At 39.9% G+C, this 22289-nt stretch overlaps 1 protein-coding gene across 1 annotated transcript in view; it reads right to left on the bottom strand.

The window, feature by feature from the left end:
* fig4a (FIG4 phosphoinositide 5-phosphatase a) overlaps positions 1–22289 on the bottom strand; it is a 57877-nt gene that overhangs the window by 32513 nt on the left and 3075 nt on the right. Inside the window, exons 4-13 of the mRNA XM_030405633.1 lie at positions 21854–21977; positions 17679–17835; positions 15014–15064; positions 13187–13350; positions 11694–11822; positions 10056–10156; positions 8596–8758; positions 5700–5797; positions 1811–1944; positions 1124–1240 (exon numbers count right to left, since the gene is read on the bottom strand). Of these exons, the coding sequence (XP_030261493.1) occupies positions 1124–1240; positions 1811–1944; positions 5700–5797; positions 8596–8758; positions 10056–10156; positions 11694–11822; positions 13187–13350; positions 15014–15064; positions 17679–17835; positions 21854–21977 (1238 nt within the window). The remainder of the gene's footprint in view (positions 1–1123; positions 1241–1810; positions 1945–5699; positions 5798–8595; positions 8759–10055; positions 10157–11693; positions 11823–13186; positions 13351–15013; positions 15065–17678; positions 17836–21853; positions 21978–22289) is intronic.

Below are 22289 nucleotides of genomic sequence, written 5' to 3' on the forward strand. Positions count from 1 at the left end.
TGAGAAAACGTGTTTCTGAATGTGTCGAGGTGGACGAACGGGAACGGTGTGAGAAGAAAGTAGTATTTTGAAGAAATCTCCCTGATCAGCTTCATTATTCACAATCAAATTAAGGTATGCAGTGGAGAATACAGGTGCTGTAATTGTATAAGTGCATCTACATTAAAGCTTATGAAGGCATTGGTTGTGTGTATTTATGAGAGCACATGTGCATGAGCATACAGTGAGAGCGTATTACAAAGAATGCTGGATAACGTTAATGCCAAGTGAGAGTAATAAATACTGGCCACGGTGTGGTTGTTAGGTTATGTAAGAGAATGGTAATGTTGGATGAAAGAGATTAAGACATGCGGACAATGGAAGAGGCATGCGTTAAGTACATGGACGGCAATCTACTCAGCTCGTTAGCAGAAAACTCTCCGCGACACAACTGCCATCGGGCATAATTTCCATTAAGAATTCTTATCTGGAGGGTTTCAAAATCAAGAAGTGTCGATAAATATATAATTCTGAATATGTATGAAAGGAAAAATGGATAATACAGGCTCCCTTAGAAAAAAATCTGTCTGATATGCAAATGCAGTACAGTTGGTGGTGTGGTCTCGCACATGGTTATTCTGTTATACAGTTTTTCTCATATCACACAGACATAATCTGCTACCATCTCTCAAGAATCCAAGGTTGCCAAGAGAAGCTTCTGAATAAGCTTGATTTAAATTCAAGATTGGCTTCCTATGGAAGTGAAATGCAAGCATTCGAGTCCCCCTCAAGTCCAAACTATGTTTTTCTTCATGTTCCTACAGTTGCATGTTTGAGCTCCACAGTGTAGATGATGTACAGAGTTGACACTACAAGGCTGTTTTCACGTTCATTGCTCAAAGAGTACATTTTCTCTGAGTTACTTGAAAATTGGATTTTAAAAGGCGGGGCTTAAGAGAATGATTTGTGACATCACAAATAGTTTGGGAGCCAATCCTGATTCAATATTCCAATTCAGTTGAAGCCTTAAGTGCACACACATTCTGAGAATGGACTTAACAATAAATTGGAAGACATCTTGTATCCAACAGTAACACTATTTACATATTCCTATATTCTGGATTTTAGACAAGAAAAGGCTTACCTGTCATCTGGTCTGACGGTATGGCAGTAGAAGTCGGAGCGATTAATGAAAAAGCCTGTTCGCTTAACCACATTCTCTGCTATCATACTCAAACGGTCCAGGACGTTGCACAACTTACTAAGAGAAATGAGAAATAAAAAGATCAAGTTAATATTTTGCTCAATTAAGCAGCCAAACTCTGTGTGTGTCTGTAGCTGTAGAGTATAGTGCTGATATACAATACCATTGGCTTTTGTAATATTCTTCAAAAAACTGTCATTGTTCAAAAAAATGTATTGCACAGTTTTGATGACTAAAATTTCATAACTCATTTCAGAGAGGATAAGAATGTCAAATTGGACACTTAACGTTGAAATCATTTATATTTAGATGTAGCCTCCTAGCATGGTAGTTTGCCACTGTGCTGCTCTTTATTCTTCACACTAACTAGTCCAAAATCACCAAAGTAACCTTTCTTTTCTTTTACTGGATGGCTCCAGTGAGAATACTAAAAAGATATCATCTGTCGTTGTACTATGAAAGTTGCATCATGTTTAATTAAGTCATTTCATACTTGCTGGCTAAGTGTTACTTAACAATGGCATTTTCTTCCTTTCCAAGTGACTTTGATTATATGATGAGAAAAGTATGAAGCTGATTTATTGAGCATATTTAGGCTCATTTCATTGGCAAAGTTATTGTCACAACCTCTTGGTGTAGCGAGCCATGTCCCAGGCGATGTAGTCGATGCTGTTTTCTGGAGGGAGGAACTGGTTCAGGTTGGTCACAGCTGGATAGAGCTCTTCACTCAGAATCTTCTCATGTTTCCTTTTCTCCCGTTTCTGTAGCACAGCAGGGAGACATTCGTACGTCACGTGTGCCGTATGACTCTCACCTTAGATTTCAAAGCATTAATGTACAGCACATTTTTGATAGAATCACAGCTGCTTAAAAAAGTTCACAGAAGGACACCAGCACATATAGTCAAACACGTGAAAGTTCTTTGTTGATGCATTCAAAGAGATCTATTCAGGTCTGGTCCTTCTTGACCTCAGATATAATAGAGCTGCAAAGATCGATTTAAAGGATTCAGGCAGCGGTGCGCATATGTGATAGTGAGTGCGGAAATGAGAATAGATGCTGCAGATAAATGGGGAATATAAGAGGTGTAGGTCTGTGGGAGATTAGTGTAAATTGAATCATACGATGCAAAGCGTAGAATTAAGGGCTCAAAAATACGGTTAAAATATTAAATTCGTGCAAGCTTGAGAACGCAGTGCTGTATGACCATGTTGACAGTGGTTCTTTATTCAATTCATTCATTGACACTGTTATTTTAAAATGTTGATTTCAAGCAATCATTCTGATGTGGGATATTAAAAAAGTGAACGGGGAATGACAACAAGATGCATGTGTGTATTCTGTCGATTTTGCTGATAGTAAAACTAAATGTTAAAAACGGTTTACTTGTAGCAAACATGTCTGTTTGTACAAGTATTTTGCCAAGAGTGCTTGTGATTTTTTAATTAGAGCAGCATAGATTAATCGATTAGTTGTCAGCTACTAAATAATCTGCAACAATTTCAGTGGTTTGAATAATAAAATAATATTAAGTCAGAATTCTCTGATCCTCTTATTTATCGACCAAACAACTAATTGATCTTGGGGAGTACTACTGTATATGAGGCAAAAGTCGTCAAAAGTCTTTTGTTGCCTTGGGAGGATGCTGCAAGTAATCTGATAAATTGCCTCCACTGATGTCACTCAGTGGCTAAATTGCATTGCGGGTAAAACACCTGGTTTTGAAAATGGACAGTTTAAAAACAAATGATCAAAATACGACAGAACCAGACATATCACCTCTTTTATTCCATGCATTTTTTTTCCTTTTCAAAACCTGGCGTCTCCATTACCCACGATGCAGTTTAGCCGCTGAGTGACATCACTGGAGGCAATTTGTGAGATCACATGCAGCTTCAAAAAGCTTGATTGCTGTTGTAGTTGTTTTCATTACTTCTGATGTCAAGATATTGTACCATTTGAGGTAAAAAAACAAACTATAAAACTTTTTTTCCTTCCATTTTTTGTTGATGAAACGTCATGTACAGTCTTCCTCTTTGACCTGTTGTCGCGCTGCCCATTCAATTATTTCTCCATTAAGTTATTTCTCACGTCTCTGTGCCTTTTGACTGATCACCCTGGGTGATAATGGGCTTGGATCATTTAGCAGCTCGTATCTCCATCCACACGTCCAGCTGTGGCAAAGCAGCACACAGTTGCCAGTCAAATTACTGATCCATTTCCTCTCCCAGTGTGTCATGCAGTCTGGCACATGCACACACAAACACATACTTTCTAGACTCTACAGATGAGGGACTAGAAATACACTTCACACATGTGCCTTCAGAAGCTTAAATCAGCATATAAGTGCAGCAGTAATACTACTACTACTACTACTACTACTCATCATTATAATAACATAGGTGTTCAAGGGTGCAGTCTCAGATCATGAATGAAAATATATTACACGTGCACATGTACAAACACGAGTGGGGGCTGAAACCTGTAATTATTTTAATGTATAGTTTTGCCGAGGCACATGTCAGATCTATATTCCTCCTCCTTCCGTGTGTGTTTTGGTTCTATATTGAGTGTTAGTTGCTGCCATTTTGGACAGAGATTTTAATCATAAAAGATCCTCCTGAGTAAATTAAAATGAATAAAATAAATATTGAGAAAAATGAAATAAAGTAAATCAACGTGAGGAGAGTGAAAGTTATCTCCTGCAGTCAAAACAAATGGACCCTAATTAAGTTAGCTGGCTGGAAAAGGGATTCACATGCTTGGCCATGTGCACTCTTACTCTTCCTCATATGCGCTGAAACACCCACCCATGACAGAATCACGCACCCGTAACAGAGTTGACTCCACTGCTGTGCAGACCCCCAGTCACCACCGTGATGAACTGTCATGATTTCATGGTTAATTGCCAATTCCTTCCTCTTTCTGTCTTTTCTGGGATAAGGGAGGGCGGTGTACACTGTATAAGAGGGGTGTCCCCTCCCTTACTCGCCACAGTCTCCACATATCACATGGCTGCAGCTTGTGTGGACCTAGGAGGTCTGTGATTGGTCCCTCGCCTCACGGCTCCCCTTGGGAGTGACAACGTGAGAAGCTTGAAACCCAAGCCACAGACTGTATGGCTGTGTGCCGTGTGTGTATGCCAAAAAGGCAATATAAACATTACTACCAGAGCACTGGCTCTGATGAGAAAGTGTCAAACACACAGATGAATAAGAAAAAGGAGAATCAGCATAAATTAGTCATGCAACCTTTGTTTACTTAACTGTGTATTTGTGTAAGATTGAGTGGCTGGCAGCATTTTATTTACACAGTACTTTTCAAACTTTCATCATTACTATATCACTGGATTTATTTCTTTTCATAATATATTCACATTATATTTCATAATTCAGGAGCCTTTTGATAATGAATTCTTAATTTACAGAAAGATAATGTGAAGGTTCAAAATGTGCAAACAGTCACGTGTGTCTTAGCAGGTGTACGTGTGCATTGCTGCCCTTCCATCGATCGTTGCTGTGTGGGTTTTTGAAGTGATGCAGAGAGATTCAAGTTAACATTTCAACTGCTAGTAATCACCAACCACCAGGAAATTCTTTCAGGATGGTACAAGTCTCCACAGCAACAACTAAACCCCAATTATCAGTCCAGCTCTTTGACAGTTACACAATCTCAACCTGTGCCATTAGATAATAACCTGTTGAGTGATTCCACAAACTGGGCATTTTTCATCCCAAGAAACTTGAATTATCCATAAAGATCCACATCTTTATCTTACATAACCCTCACACTATTCTAAAGAATACATTCTGGCATTGTACAACATGAATTTCATTATATCTCTACAGATTTGTCTACAGCTAATGGCCAACAGTTTCCAGTGGAACACTCCTGCTCGTCATCTCTCCAATGACAATGGATGCACTTGGATGATTCCACATTTCTATCACCTAAACTGTCCTGAATGTACAACTAAGAAGTGTCCTTCAGCATGTGCTGTATGCCTGCGGCTTCATATTGTAATTCACTCAGTTTCTGACATGTGCAAGCTCAAAGCACTACAGATTATTTGACGCTTCGGTCAAATACCTCAAGGCAATCATTAGAGACTGTCTGTACGTTAAAATTCAAATTAGCCAAATGTATGAACATGCGTTTCATTGGTGTCAAGATTTGAATATCGGTGCTGATTTGTGTAACTGCAGGAAATCCACGTTAGCAATAAGACTTGATAAGGTTATCAAATATCATTTTTAATGCCATTTACCTATTTTTCTGTATATCTTTCAGCTGTTTTGATTGTAGTGACAATAATTTTCTGTATGCAATAATAAATAATGCATTTTGTTGTTGCAACTGTTCAGGAAATAGTCATAATGTACACAGAATTTGCCACAGTTGAAATGAGGACGCAAAACGGCGCGTGTCTGTGTGCGTGCGTGCGTGTGTGCGTGCGTGCGTGTGTGCATGTGTGTGTGTGTGTGTGTGTGTGTGTGTGTGTGTTTGTGTGTGTTACCTTGACCAGGTTGAGGATGATGATAGGAGAGCCAAACCGTTGCAGCATCTGATCAAAGTGGAGGCCAGCTACGTGGGCGTACGGGTCAGCTTGGTCCACTGAAAAAGAGAAGCCAGATCAGTTGTGTAACAGTCACGGCCTTCAGGACATCACATGTTATTGAAGAAACAGTTAATGAATTCACCGTGTGAGATGTGAAAGTAGTCCGGCTCTTAATGCCATTTGTGTTTTTCACAAAAACTGGATCCAGCTTCCCCACAAAACTCAACAAATCTTCTTCACATAATTGAGAAAGATTAAAAAGTAGGTAGGAGAAGTAACTTGTTTTAACAGGGCCCGTCTGCTTCACACAGCCATACACTGAGCAAAGTTACTTCTGACCCCTGCTTTTGTTCACTGTTATATCCATTCACCTACATTTCCATTCTTTCCTTCTTTATTTTGAAATTATATTTAATGCCTCCATTTGCCACTTTCCGCGGAGCCCAACACCTGAGGCCTGCCGTCAATTGAACCACTGAAGCAGCCAAAAGAAAGATCAGAAGAAATAGGTCAGGTCGTCCTACAGTGTATCTCGCACAGTAGCTCTTGAAACCGCCAAGTTCGCTCCACTACCATCCCATCCTCCTCTGAGCTCTTACTCAGGACTTGAGGTCGATGAGAGTTTATGGCAACGTTAAGAGACGACAGCCTATAACATTCTTATCGTACCTTGCGAGGGGAATATTTATAATGAGGATGACGATGATGATGAAGACACCTATTCAGGTCATCTCCTTCACAACTGAAACGTTCGCCCACTTTAGGCCAGTTGTAAACACACTATATACTGCATACTCTTATGTCACACGAAGTCTTGACATTCATAGCATGAACGAGACGATGGGCAATGCATTGACTGATTCAGCCGCATGTATTCTGCAGTCACAGACACTGACCTTAACCTCTCCCTTTATCATGTCTCTGACCTAGATTCATCTAATAGGTGTCATTCTATGTAGCACAAATCAAAGTCAAATAAATATTACAACTGTATTGAATGAGGGCATTTATGTAAGTTTTGTAACACTCAAGGTGGCAACAGTCTTACAAAACCCAAGATTAGTAGTTTTTTTTGCTGTAAAAAATCATGCAAAATATAAATTTAAAAAGGAATTTTAAAAAGATGTTTTTAAGCCCAAAGGCTAAAAGTGCAATATGCAAGAATTAGACACCTATCGACTTCATACTCCAAACAAAACTAATCTAAGTTGGACTCTCAGTTGGAGTTGTTCCATCTTCTGGAAAATACACTTGGTGCTTTGTTGCTGAGGGCTAGATGAGAGGATAAATATCACTCTCGTGTCTGCCAGTGAGATCCACAGACACTTAGCTTAGCACAACAGCTATAAAGCAAAGCCTAGCAGAAAAGATGCCATTCCCCTCAACCTACAAAGTAAAATATTAGCATTAACTAAAAATTAAAGTTTCTGCCTTTATGACATTCTGCAAAAAGTTTTCTTATTTTGTCCAATGAATGTGTACAGTTTGTGTTGTATGTCTGCATCTGCCAGTGGGCCATCATGATAAGAGTGCATTTCCAGATCAAAGGTAAATAATTTGCCTAATAAAAGCTCAAATTAAAATGTTTTATCCTACTAATCCTTCAGTGCAAAAACCAATGTGTAAAGACAACATGTTGGAGTTATGCACTGCGGTTACATGCCAGATAATTTCTTGGACTGTATTCCACAAAGCTAAGCAAACCAAACCCGACACAAATCATTTCTTGATTCTGCTCAAGTAAAAGGCAAATAAGTGTTCTGCAGTGAAGGCAAAGATGTAATTTGAAAAAGGATGTGAACAGGGCGACAAAGCCAAGGGCAAATGGTGTCAAGCTACAGTACATGTTCACACAGGACTGTAAACAGATGGTTCAAGAATTGGGCAGTATTTCGGAAATGTCAGATAAGGACTGTCTTTAAGGATCAAAGTGGGAGCAGGATGATGAGGTAAGTTGATTCACAGAGGGATCTTAGGGACACGCTCAGTGTCTATCTCACACAGGTAAATGTCATCTGGGGATGAATTAAAGGGCAAACTGGGGGAAAGAGATTATGATTTGATACAGGCATTGTACACATGCAGGCACTGATGTTGTCCAGAAACACACACACACACACACACACACACACACACACACACACACACACACACACACACACACACACACACACACACACACACACACACACACACACACACCAGAAAGTCTCTCTGATGTCATCAGTCTCAGGGACCTGATCACCTCCCTCCGGCCTCGGTTTTGTGTTTTTATCCTGCTCATAATGAGACAAGAGAATGGACACAAAGATGAGAACCAAGAGGGGGGGCGTCCTGTCTTCACCTATTTCGTTTTTATTCCTTTTAATCTGTGTCCCAGTGGTTGAGAAGAATGGCCCAGGCATGAGGCCGCTCTCTTTTTTTGAGGCATTTTTTTCCAATTACATCCTTCCTCGGTCCCTACAAGGTTATTTCTGGTCCTGGAGAGCTGCGACAATGAATAAATTTAACATTATAAACATTAATAGCTAAACACCTACTGTGGTGCTCAATACCTAACCCCACGAAGAGGATATATCTGTATGTGCCATTTGCCATCTGACTATATGTATAAGGGAGAGTGGATGAGAAAAATTTTCAATCTAAACCTGAGCAACCCACTATCTACCTTTTCCATTATAAAGCAGATGTTCAGTGCCCCAAGCAGCAAAAAGTTTATTTAGGATATGATACTATTTTCCTAAGATAATGTTCAATACAACAAATGACGTTTGATATCTCGAACACTATTCTGATACTTGACACAAAGATATTTAAGATAAGACAGACATCTGGTATTTAGCAGGAGCCTTACATCGTATCGGAGGTTTCGGCATCATGGTAGAGATGTCCTGGGACCAGTAGAGCGGGACAGAACCTCGCACCTGGACGTATGAGGAGTAACTCCCTGCTGTGAAAGACATAACTGAGGCGTCATGGACGATCTGCTCCGTCTCAACCTCATTAGCCACGTCCCCCTGAAAAAGACATCAGAAAAACACAAAGACAGCGCAGACATTTATTGTGTTTTTTCTTATTTTACCTTAATCTTTTTGAATTTATTTTATCCTGTGTATGTTTGTAGATTGATATATGTAGAGTTATCTGTCATTTATGTCTCTTGATGGACTAATAAAGGATTAAAAATGGTAGTTAACTAGCTGCTCTCAAGCTTTGTGATAGCACGTGATACTCTTAAATGCCAATGAGTGTTGGGCAAAGTTTCATGGTCCACAAAACATTTCATTGCAGCATTCTCCACAACAACTAGGGTACATGGGGACTTGTTTTGAAATGTAAAGAAACAACTGTAAAAAAAAACCAAAACAAAAAACAAACAAGAATTGGCTCCGTGCAGCTCATCCGGCGTAATCCAACTGTGGAAAATTGGCATAAATCGTAAATTGATTTGAAAAGACGTTATTCACACCTCGATCGCACGTTGAAGGTTTAAGTAATGTCCGCGGCCACTTCAGACAGGGCACTCGCTTATGCTTTTAGTAGCCCCGGTAACACTTTCTGCCTGAAATCGATTTGGAAATCTTGGGGCTTTTGGTGACTTGGATTAGATGATGACTGAATCTAAATATTCGGGTGGAATTATCCTTTATTTGAAATGTCATCATGCACAAATCCGGGGCAGGGAAAGGACACTCTACTTGCTGTTGAAGATCATGTGATATGAGCAAAGGCTCCAAAGTGGCTACTTAATGAACCTTATGTTAAGAGACTCTTATCAAGTAATCCACACTTAAGGCCTTTGTTCACTGCAGACATCAGGAGGCAGGGTGACCTCAGGCATAATTAATAATAACATTTCAATAAGGGCTGCACATGCACTGCATATAAGAGGTCGACTAGCTTCAGGGCCCTGCTGGCGTGCATGGCCCTGAAACTAGTTGAGCTTCCCGACACAGCTAATCAATATACCTAAAGGAGGAAGAGCCTTTTAACAATATTAATTACACCTGTGCCCTTCCTACTACGACAAGTCAAACTCTTTGATGTAATGAAGGCCAATCATACATAATGTCAGAAAAAGGCTGTGACTAACCTAATCTCAGGATAGCAGTCCCAATGGAAGGAGAAAATCCATGTTTGTTCCTCCTCTCTCCTCCCACCACAAACCCACACAGACACTCATGCATACTCAAGGAAGAGGCAGCGGGTCAAATTAACCCCCTATGATCAATCTGAGTCATCTCAATCATCGCGGTGGCCCTCAGCCCTGCCTCCACTATCTATTCTTCCCTGTTGCCTCAGCAACAGCTGTACCTCGCAATTGGCTCCTCTTTTGAGGAAGCGGGTCCCGGCGAATTTGCTTGAGCGTCTGGCAATGAGGGTGATGTGAACCGGTCGGCCGTAGATGAGAAGTTCTGCAGTTGGTGAGTCAAGGAGAAATCACAGTAATAATGCAGTGACATTACATTACACAATCAACCTGTTTATAAATACACACACATACACACACAAACAGGCTCATGTTCACATACGTACATCATCGTTCTTAATTTGTCTTGTTTGTATTGAAGTGACAAACATACGGGCTAGACCAAACAAATATGGTGGTAACCATGGTAATAACAACAGGGAAATTATCATCAAGCCAAATTAAGAGCAATTAGATCACTGAGAACAGTAATAAGAGCAATTATATCAATAAAAACAATAATAAGAGCAATTAGATCAATAATAAAAACAAAAATGTAATTAAAAATATTAACACAGAACATTAAAAAGACTTGTGACCATCAATCTGAAACAGGTCCAAATCAAATATGATTTTTTTTCTTATCTAAAGCATGAAGATGTTTTTTTTTTTTTAAATCAGCTTTTGTTTCCTGTCTGCATCAGTATCTCCTCATCTGCCCCAAATTTCTGCATTTACTCCATCCACTGAGTCTCCTCTCATTGCACCTACCTGCCCTCTAATTCTCTCAGAAAAAACAGAACTGACAGCCAAACAGTTTCCAGGAATCGTCTAAACTCAAAACGGCCACACAGTGTCACCGTGGCAGCCCGCTGCCTGATTGGAGGCGGTGTTGATAGCCGCACAGACTGTAAAGCGCACCTTAGCTTTCTGGCCTGCAGCAACACAAAAGTGCAAAAGACGGCTTCAAAGTATCAATTAAATATAGAAGTAACTTTTTTGACTGAAAGGTGTAAAGGAAACAAGGCTTAGTGTGATTTATGCATCAATGACGTGATTGTAAATGACTGAAATCTGAAACCCGAACCTAAGGCAGACTTTTACCATAATAAATCAGACTGTTTACCTCAGCTCCAGTCATGCCCCTCTGCGGCAGCAACTCATGCATCAATACTGCAAAAGCGTCTCAAAAAAATCCAGAGGAAATGATTCATGAAGAGCTTAAAACAAATCCCCAGTATGCGGCTTGTGTCTGGTCAAATCTTCAAAGCAACAGCTACAGTAGCACTGAAATGAAGATCTAATTAAAACAAAACAACAAAAAATACATGTATGCACATACAAACTCATGATTTGTCCTCAATCTGAAAAAAACGTGCATCTTCTACACTTAAGTATGCACAATGTTGCTGCTTTTTCCCAGGAGATAACAGATGGAGTAATTGCACAAGTGCCAGTGTTTACATACCTGATAATCTTTGCTTAATTGTCATAATAATTTGCTTGGCTGAAGCCCTAAAAACAAACACTAACTGTTTAACAAGTGATGCTGAAGCTTAGAGAAGAGGAGGAGTACACACTAACGACGACATTGTGAGGGAGGGATACATTTGGGTCCGATGTCCGATTTTAAGATTCTGTGCTGCACAATTTGTAAGGCACATTTTTGTAATGTTTTAAAAACACATAGCAATAAGTGGATCATGCAAAATCAGCACACATAGACACATGAATAAACTGACTTGATATTGCTCAAAGGATACTGGACTGGCCACAGAAGCCGTGGATTATATACATGAGCCAGTCGTGATGCACTATGTCCTTGACTCGTTCCAGCAGCTTCCCGTTCCACACGTACTTGTAGTACGGCTCGTTCTGGATGCCATAAACCACTGTGGCGGAAGAGTAGGGACACATAAAACCTCTAAATCAGACTAAATTATCAGTTAGGAAGCACCAAATGGAAAAAAGGCTGAGGTGACACAGGCTGTGGAACAAGAGCATAATAAGAAACATACTGTTGGACCAGCATCTCCTGAGGTACAAAGTGATATTACAAGACAGGACGGGCCAGGGCTAGTTAATTAGCATGCAAACTTCAGTAGATATCTCTGCAACACAATACATGGACTACTTAAAATAAAATGTCAAAAACTGTTTGTCCTCCACATTCTGTTCATAATTTTTAAAATCTTTTGAATTATTTAAATCTAAAAAGATTCATGCGTCAAAATTGACATTAAACCTAATCTCACCTTTTTTAATTTCTTCAATAAAGTTGCAATAACCACAAAACAGAGCTAGGAAACAGTAGAGCAACAGCCAACTTTACCACTGAGTCAAGACAGCTAGCAGATTTATTGAGCAAAAGCTAGCTAAAATCATTGCTAGCCTGGCTAAAAGTAAAGTTAAATCTACATACAGGTTTTTTTCCCCTGCTGTTATTGAAGTTTGTGATGGAAATGTTGTACTTCATAAAGAGAGATGTGAATTGAAGTCTTACACAGGAATGTTCAATGTAGCTGTTTAACATGACCTGTAACCTGTGACCTTGTTTTAGGCCGTTTTATTACCTATGTCTGGTATTGAGTGACCACTGGAGCTTATCACTTCCTTCTCTGTGAAGTAATCCTTTAAGTGCAGGTCATAAATTAGGAACTATTGTAGTGGAAAAACACACCCACAGAGCCACAACTTTGGGCTGACTCCGATCTCCTTCCTCCAGTTCTAAATTATCGCAGAATTATTTTAACAAAGTTGAAGTTGAAAAATACACTTTTTGGTGAGCTAAGAATCTTTCTAATTAGTTTGTAGCTGAATGAGGCACTTGGTAATTATGATGGCGAAAAAAACCCAATTAAACTCTTGCTAAGGGTAACTAGCTTAGGCGGATTTTAGTAGCTGCCTTTGCAGGTTTTATCTTATATGGAATTTATTATTTGGTGACGTTAAGCTACCCATCGCATACATAAGTTATAAAAACTGATACCAATACAAATATTAATAGCATCTGGTAAGACCTTGAGTAATAAAGATCATAGAGAGATTTAATTCCTCTATGCTATAAGAGCAGATAATCAAAACAGATCAAACTTAATCAAACTTAAGCAAAAAGTCTGAATGAAGTCTACATTCAGTCTGTTGGTCCAAGTCTCCTCTTTACTCCACCTTCTAATGCATCCGATAACTGAGTTTCTACCTCGGCCGACGCAGCAAATTAAAAAGAAGAGAGGGTTATCGATTAACTTCAGCTCACCTTGCGTAGGCAAACCCTCCTCTTCAAAGATGTCGAAGCTGTCCTGCTTGCTCTGCGTTTGCACCTCTTCCTCGGCTGAGGTCTCTGGCGTCGACCACAGCTCGTAAGGCCTCTGCAGCAGAGTCAGGTTGTACTGCAGCGAATGGCTCAGGTCGTAGCTGTAACTGCAGAGTACAACAGCAACATAATTTGAAACAGCCATTGACTGCTTATGAATAAAGATGTGACCAAACTTCAGAAATAAAATCACAAACAATTTCTTGAGTTGCAATATGATTTAGATACATGAAAACTGACACCTAAAATATATTCTTCCTTAGTTGATGGTATGATCATATAAAAAAATGTTTGCACCTTTATGCCAATAAAATAGCCACATTGATGCAAAAGAAGTGAAGAGCTTCAACTAGGGCTGGGCGATATGGACTAATAGTCATATCCCGATATATTCAGGCTGAATATCGATATACGATATATATCCCGATATTTTTATGCAAAGTGAGAGCAAATGTTCAGTCAAAATCAAAGCCAAATATGACATGTGGGTGGGAATTTCGTCATTTTAGGGGCAAGTCCATTTGGCCTTCACTTTTTTTTTTTTGGTCAAGGGCACAAAGGCCACTGAGTAAAATTTGTTGATTTACCTTTCAGACTGATACCATAACATCCTAATTTATAATAAGACATGGATTAAGTAGGGTTAGAGTGAGGTGAGTTTTGTGACACCTTACTGAATATTAGTGTTATTGAATATTTCTCCCAAATAGAATTCCCCAAAATTATGGCAAAGCACATTTTTTCCAAACAAAAAAATTGTAGAATAACCAGCAGGAGACCACTGATGTGTGGAATGATTTTGGTGGCACTACGCTCTGAATAATAGTGAAGTTATTGAATATTTTTTGTAGTTTCTCTTTTCAGTGTTGCACTTTGTAGACGGTCCCTGCACCCTCGTCTCACAGCTGGCTGACCATACAGACCAGAGTTAATGTCCAGACGCTTGTTTTGATTAACATACGGTTGTAGCTCGTTGTCTTCCTTACTATGGTAGGAAAGAGCCGTCAGTTGTGTTTTAACAAGGTTTCACTTATGAGTTATTGATCCGGGAAGTTCGAATCTGTGAATATATTCCAACTTTACCGGACTAAATCCTACCACATACGTCAGTTACGCATCATGTCAAAACCGGCTGCGCTCGCTCGCTCGCTGTGCTGTAAGTTTCGTTCTGCTGTTTTGAGACGCTGCTGCTGTTTGAGAGGCTTTCACGTGAGATCATCGTGATGATGAGACTCCACCTGCGCGAACCGCGGACTCACTGAAGTTACTGTGAGTGACTACTGTGCACTCAGGTGGCTGTAATTCAGGGCAAGCTCGCTACGCTGACCGGTGGCCGCGCGATGATATTTTTTCACGGGGTATCAAGGCCAAAGTGTGGGGCAACGGCGGCCACCAAAGTGTTTGTTGAAGAGTGCGGGAGTGTCTGTTCCAGCCCCTCCCCTCTCTGTGCATGAAAGAGGAGGGGCGGGGGGAGCAGTGCAGAGAGCTCCGGGTCAGCGGTTTGCCCGGAGCAAGGATCACAGCGCAAATTTGAACTATATCGATGTATGCGATATGGTCTAATTCCATATCACATTTCAAAAATATATCGATATAAGTTGTATATCGATATATCGCCCAGTCCTAGCTTCAACTGAATCATTCAAACATGTAATAAACTTTTTCAGGCTGTGTAGACTACTTGTGACAACCAAGGGCACAACTCTAACCTCATCCTCAAGGCTTTTATTCATATGTTTTTGTTTTTGTGGGACTGATCATTTGTCTTACCTGAAATAGAAGTTGCTGGAAAGGTCCACGTTCTGAAAGATGCGCACATATCTAGGGGAGAAAAAATTACAGTCAGAGCAACACACATCTGATTTAGTATCAGAATAAAGTCATCTAGAGAGGGGTTTTGTAAATAAGCTTTTATAATATCAATCTCGGACTCAACATGATTCTGTACATTGTGCGACCTTTTTTAAGAATCATTAATGCGAGTCCAATACATCTATGGCAGGGGTACTCAAATACAAATCTTAAAGGGCCACAAAGATTTTTTTCAATAACTCAAAGGTCCATGTATTGAGGTCGGTCAGGCCACATGCAATAATACTGTAATATTCAAAACAAAATGTCCTTTTCATTCTAAACAACAAAATACGAACTAAAATAAAATGTAATTTCCATTTTAACATAAATTAAAATACATAGCTGAATATTTCCTCTTTTTATTTGCCTTCAAACATTGTGTCCATCACTTCAGTCATGCATTATTTTATTTCATTGTGACATAGATGTGACAAGAATCCTGCTTGCAGCTTGATATGACGATTTCAGTGCATTTATTGGTGTTGTGCTTATCGCTGAATTTTGAGGAAATGTCTCTTCAAAATTCCTATGCTTCGTCATAATGCCGTTTCAAATTGGAAATCTTCATCACAGCTTCTCCTGGCATATTGTAACGCCCCTTGTGGACTGTGGCGCAATGACTCTTGGGTATTCTATTGGTGTTGGTGTAATTATGGTTCGTGAATGTGTTTGTGAATATGATGATATGTAAGATGGTTGTGGGTTAATTAACGTCATTTGTTCTTTGATTAAATGGTGTTGAGTTTTAACACGGATGATAAACATTTTGGCACCGTGAGTGAAAGGGTGTTTGCTGGGAGAAACTCCCCGTCCGTTACAATGTGTGTGTGTGTTTGAAAATGCATGATGAGATGGAGTAGAATTAGTTAAACTACGTCTGGCCTTTGTTACCGCTGCACTGTTAGATACGTGGGGCTTGTCCTGTCAGAGGGAGAATGAATGCAAATTTTAAATCCCTATTTTTCTGAGTCGCGGATTTTCACTGTTCACTTTGTAATAGCAATTTACTTGGAAACACGCCATTTTCAATCTGTTACCACCGGCAAAATGTGAATACGCTAACTGCTCCAAAAACGAAAGTGAAAGTGAAAAGTTGCACTCGCAGCGGTGAGTGACCCAGCTGTCTCTGTATCGTTGACATGGAGACAAGTCCCGGTGCACACGTGCTGACCCAACCAAAACACATGGTGAAGGAATAAAAGTTCGGGGGCCACAAACAGGAGGCCGGCGGGCCGGATGCGGCCCGGGGGCCGCCTATTGAGGATCGCTGATCTATGGTGATCATCTATGATGTAAAGTAATTAAAACAAAACTGTAACCACATTAATTCATGCTTACTTTATTTTCTGTTTGCTTTTGTAATCCTTACTGTCGCAATGAAGTTACTTTATGGGAATTTGTGTTCATGATCCGTGAACCTTTATTTCCCGTGTTTAATCCTGCTACAATTGTCAAACAAAAGAATTATCGTCGTCATTGACAAAGTGGAGGCAAATTGTGCTAGACAAATAGTCACAAGTTCTTATCAGACGTGAAATAAGTAACTTTGCTGGCTTCACCGTTCATCTGTGATGATATTTCACCATTCAGACATGCATTTGTTTTATGTTCTTGTTCCTTATGGCTTTATAGACCCTTTTCATGGCAGAGATTTTGACTTGCCAAAGCAGAAAAAGCACAATAACGCTGACGAGGTCTCCATTCTGTTAAGTATCCAAGTGAGTGTGCATGCACAGTCCTGGAGTCCTTGAACCAGCTCATCTAAGTGGAACGCAGCCACCATTAATTTTTTTAATTCCACCTGAGCTTTTACTTCTTTGATAAGTCAAAATGTCTGCTGTGAACAGGGTCTATTCAGACATCACTAAACAATTACAGACATTTCCAATGCTTGTGAGTTATTTGGCATCTCGTGTTAGACGAGACGAGATTTTGTCGTTCGAGCCTTAATTAACAACCATCATCATTACTGTGAGTGATGCAGCTGGCATGAATGAAAGTTAACAACATAAGAGAGAGTGCTGGTCTGATTAAGTTTTTTATAGACGGAGAAGAGTTTAATAGTTTCACTGCTTCATAGTTTAGACAACTCATTTAATTTTGCTATGTGCACAAGACATCATAATTGGTCCAAATACCAAATACCAGATAAGATTTCTGCATTTGATACCTTTTGCTGCTGCTGCCTTTGATCTGATGGCATTCGATTCAGCCTTGTGCCGTCTTGAAAGTGTCACAGAAATGTAACTGGGTCTGATCATGCAAGATTGCTGTTGTGACCTTTATGTGAAAGTGGTGCTTATTCAGACGTGAAACCAAACTGTTAAATACCCATCACATTAATGTAAAAGAGTGCATGTCAGAAAATGGGCGACAGCTTGTCTTCAATATCAATGACCCTGTCCATGAAGACTATGTTGTCAGACACACAGACATACATGCGCGCACACACACACACACACACACACACACGCACACACACCACACACACATACACAATACATGAATATAAAGTATGAACGTGTGCTGTAAACAATGCTGCATGATTCTCAAACGCTCCTGAAGTAGAAGGCAAAAGTACCTTGCTTCATCAGGGTGTGTGACCCTGACCGAGTCATTGGGGATGTAGATCATGCTGGTGTCCTCAATTTTGTAGATGGAGTGGCCACCGATGTCAGCCATCTTTCTACGCTTGGTGATCAACACGATGTAGTACCCCTCGAGGAAACGTACAAACCCTGTGAACAACAAAAAAAATCTTCAGGAACACACTAGTCAAATGCAATTTTCTTTTCCAGGAACTTATCATTTCTACCATAATCATGGTTTCCACACCAGCGTATGTGTGAATGTGCGAAGACTTCTCAATTGTGCCGTCTTACAGCTTACATATGGCAGAAAATTGTGTGAGAAACACGTGCAGACAGCTGAACATAATCCAAGTGCTTGTAATGATCCATGGCTTCTTATGTCTTTCTCAAGGACTTAAAAGGCCATCATCATCACCACTTCATCTTCCTTCTTACCTCTGACATAACCCGAATTATTCATGAGACGCCAGTGAAGGTCACAAAAAAAAGCTTCAGCCAGCAGATTTGTGGGTAAACCTTTCTACTGCTTGCAAATTAGCCACGGCTTTGACAATAGGAATGAGTCGACAACTCCATTTGCAGAGGTGGATCATTTGCGAGTGTTTGTGTGTCACGCTTTGCAATATCACCTATACACAACCCAATCCATTTGGTATTACATAATTAAAATCTGACCCAGAAAGCATAGTCAGTGATTTGCTTTCGGCTTTGGATGAGCTATTTTTTCATTTTGACATTCAACACAGAATAGATGGTTGTGGACGTGTGTTTTTTTTTTTTTTTTTAAACAGCCTAAATATTATTAGTCATAGTTGCCTTCAATATGTCACACCTAAAACTAATCTGTTGACAGATGAATTGTGTTTCGTAGACGCAATTTTGGAGCTGAATAAGAAGTACACGGATATTTGGACTATTTAGGGTCACGGTGCCGTTGTGATGTAAGCTGACTAGTGAGGCTGATTAGTTTCATGTCTCCAGATGTGAAAAGAACGCCACAAATTCAGGTGCTTAATGTTTGATGCAAATCCATGATTACATAAACAGCCAATTACATACACAAATGAATATGCTTGATTAGCTCAGTGTAGATGCACTGAATTAAATATTTCAGTCTCCGTGCTTGCACAATTTGATCAACCTATTTTTGTTAATCGTTGGAATAATATCTTCTGTAGTTTATACGTGAATATGCTCCACTGCAACAAGTGGTGGTTAATAAAGGTGGAAGTTAAAGTATATTTCCAGTGACAGTGAGTACTAATCTCTCTAAAAGATGGCTAATGTTTGGTCCAACTTGACAGATTTTTTGGGTGTTTGTGCGACCACAATAGTCACACACTCGAGCCTTGTACAATGTTATGTAGCTCAGAGGGGAGCTTCCTTAAATCTAAGAAAATAATCAAATCAGCCAGATAAGTCTACTCAGGCTGGGAGACTATAGATGTTTTAGTACGTTCTTTTTCCCTGGTCGTCAAAGACATCACGCTCCTTGGCGTCTCATGAAGACGTACAAGGTAACTTTAAGCATCTGTATGAGACGCACCGGGCTTTCAGGTGACCCTGCGGCAATATTGGACACTCAGAGCAATTGCATACTCCATTATTAACCCAAACATAGTTTACAGAGCCACATTGTCCACACAGAGTGGATTGGGGGCCATCGTTTCCTAAACAGAGCCAAACTGTATCAGAAACAAGCATCTGTACCATTAGGTCTGTACTTGATGAGAATGGGTTGAATGTTTATCAGAAAGGCTACATTACAAACCGGGAGCATGGAGTTTGAAAAGTGTGGGTGTTTACCGGAGCGGGAGGATCTAATGCCATATTCACATTATATCAATTGTGTGGTAGGGACAGGATATCTCAGACTCAGCTCCATCAGTTTTATCCCCTTTTTTTAAACCCGATCTGTCTACATATTAAATTGCTGACATACTGTTTTAAGTTTTCCATTCCTATCTGAATACTTATCAGTGTCTGATAAGGTCAACAGGCTGTTCTATGTGGTCCTACTTTGGGTTTTGATCCTGGAGCATTTATTGCATAGCTATATAGTCTACATTGTATACAGAGATTATATAATATATACATTTTAACACTTCGGTTTTCATGTTTGCTTTAATTAAGAGAAGTTATTTTTATTTTTATCATCTAAGCTTGTAGTGACAACATTTATTCTCGCCCTCTTCCTTCACTTTTGGCATTGCTGACTGACAATTCCTACTTAGTTCACTATGTTTATTCTTGCCAGTGATGGTTCAGTGCGACAAAACTGGGAGAAGCAAGTGAATACAAATATACTCATAATAATGGCACTCACTGTATACAGTAACAAGAAATGTGCCAAGGAATGGACTCTCAGGATACACTGTACCCTACATGGCTGGATCACTCTTTTATTCCATGTAACACAGTGACTTTGACGAACAGTGGCTTCTCTGCAAAAGGTGGCAATAGGGCACAGTGTGTCCAAGTCACACTCTGTCCCCGTCAGTGTGACCGACCCCATCAGCAGCTTCAAGAAAGATGATGAATCATCTCAGATGTGTAACCATTATGTCCCAAAATGGCCATACCAGTTTTGTTGAACACTGCTAGCATCTTTCTCTGACAGAAATGGAAACTGGATGGTAAAGTCAGTCACTCAGTCAGTCGGTCAGTCAGTCGGTCTACCACTTTGGTAAAAACTGAAATATCTCAACAATGACTGGATGGATTTCCATGGTTTCATTAAAAAAAAACATCATTTAGCTCAAACCAGCACTGTGCCCAAGTGTAGCATCACAGAGCTGCAGCCAACAACAGCCATGCTATTGTTCTAAATCTTGTTATCAATGTTTTCGTATTTGGTCTGCTTTGGTGACTTACAGTAACTAGTTTGAAAGACTTTTTTTGTTTATGTCGAGCGCAGAGTTTCGTTTCATTTGATTCTTGGCAGAATTTGAAAAAATAATTACTCAGATTTCACCTGATTTTCACCAAGAAATTAGGCAAATGGCTTTCTTGCAATTGCTAAATCTTGAAGGGAACTGTTTAGAAATGTGTTAATTAATTTAGGAAAGTTTTGTCAATTCATTGATAAAATATACTTGGTAAGATAGAGCCTATTGATCACTTTCACATGTATGCAGATTTTAACTTTGTCCTTCAAAATCAAAAATTGTCTGCACTTATTTTCTGACAAAGACATATTACGTGCAATCATCCCAGGGACAGAAAGCGACCTTCAGGGGAACTGACCAAGGATTAGTAATGTTGGGACAAAATCAGATCGCCAGAGTAGATCATCAAGCTCTCCTGCAGTGTGTATTGCCATTGGTATAACATGAAATATGGGTCAGCACTTGACCGCCGGTAATGCAGTGCTTTCATGAATCCACAGCTCTGTAAGACCCATTATTTGACAAAGAGCTACTGGGGTACAAACCAAGGACGTACTGTTATCAATTACACAAACTTCCTATGTGACAAATCTCGGCTTTTATATGAAGCAGACAGACGGAAAGGGTTGACATGAGAAAATCAGCGCAAGAGTGTGTTATGTCTTGGGTTACCAAAGACCAATGACAGGAAACTATAAATGCTTCGCGCTGAGTTGTAATTAGGTCTGCAGGACAAAGTCCAAAGCACAGCAGACGAAGAGGGGATGAGCTGTTCTTCCCATCCACAATGACTCAAGAGTGATGCGTTATAGGACATTTCACAGAAACTAACGTTATCAGAACGGTATCACAGTTTTTAAACAAAATTTCTTGCCTTTTTTTTTTTAACCTTAATAGACGTGTTGTAATAAAAAAAAGCAATACTGTTAAAGCTTCTTTTCACCTGATTTTCAACAAAAGTAATAAAAATGTGAGAAAGCTTCTTTATGCTTCTGAATATGCCACTCATCATTATTTGACACACGAAAATTGAATGTTATAAGCTTCACAAAAGCTGGTAGTAGTGGTACTAGGGCTATATTGTAGTGAATTACATTATACCCACAGGTGTTCCTTTTATTGAATGTTTTTCCATCTGCTGCACTTAATATGCAGAACCAGGTCAATCTGCCAAGACACAGAATTGATGCTTTGGCGGCGAAGCACATGTTGTAATCATTATGCCCATATGGTTGCTGCCACGCCAGTAGGGACGAAAGTGAAGGGGCTGTACTCACCCACAATGCCAAAGGCGGAGACCGCCCTGGACAGGCCTGAGGAGCCCTTTTGGCCAATCTTGGTGCGGTTGCCCAGGTCCAGGCGGCCCAGCAACTCCCGAACCTCTTGCTGACTGTACACATGCTACAAATTCACACAAAAACACAAACACACACACACACACACACACACACACACACACACACACACACACACACACACACACACACATCAAATAAAGCTGTAAGCGCATTCTGCTTTTTTGTTTTTGTGCAGTTTGCCTGAGAAAACAGGGCATGATGTATTTCTTTCTCAGAAGAAAAGCTGCTTCTTATGGGTACGTTTTCGACAAATAACTTTATTCAGAGCTGGTGAGACTCGCACAATACAATTCTTTTCTGTGCAATAAGGAGTTAATGACTAGCGGGCTTTGTTTAATCAATGGCTTAAAATTTT

The sequence above is a fragment of the Sparus aurata genome, chromosome 22, assembly GCF_900880675.1.
Source record: "Sparus aurata chromosome 22, fSpaAur1.1, whole genome shotgun sequence".
Classification (NCBI taxonomy): Eukaryota; Metazoa; Chordata; class Actinopteri; order Spariformes; family Sparidae; genus Sparus; species Sparus aurata.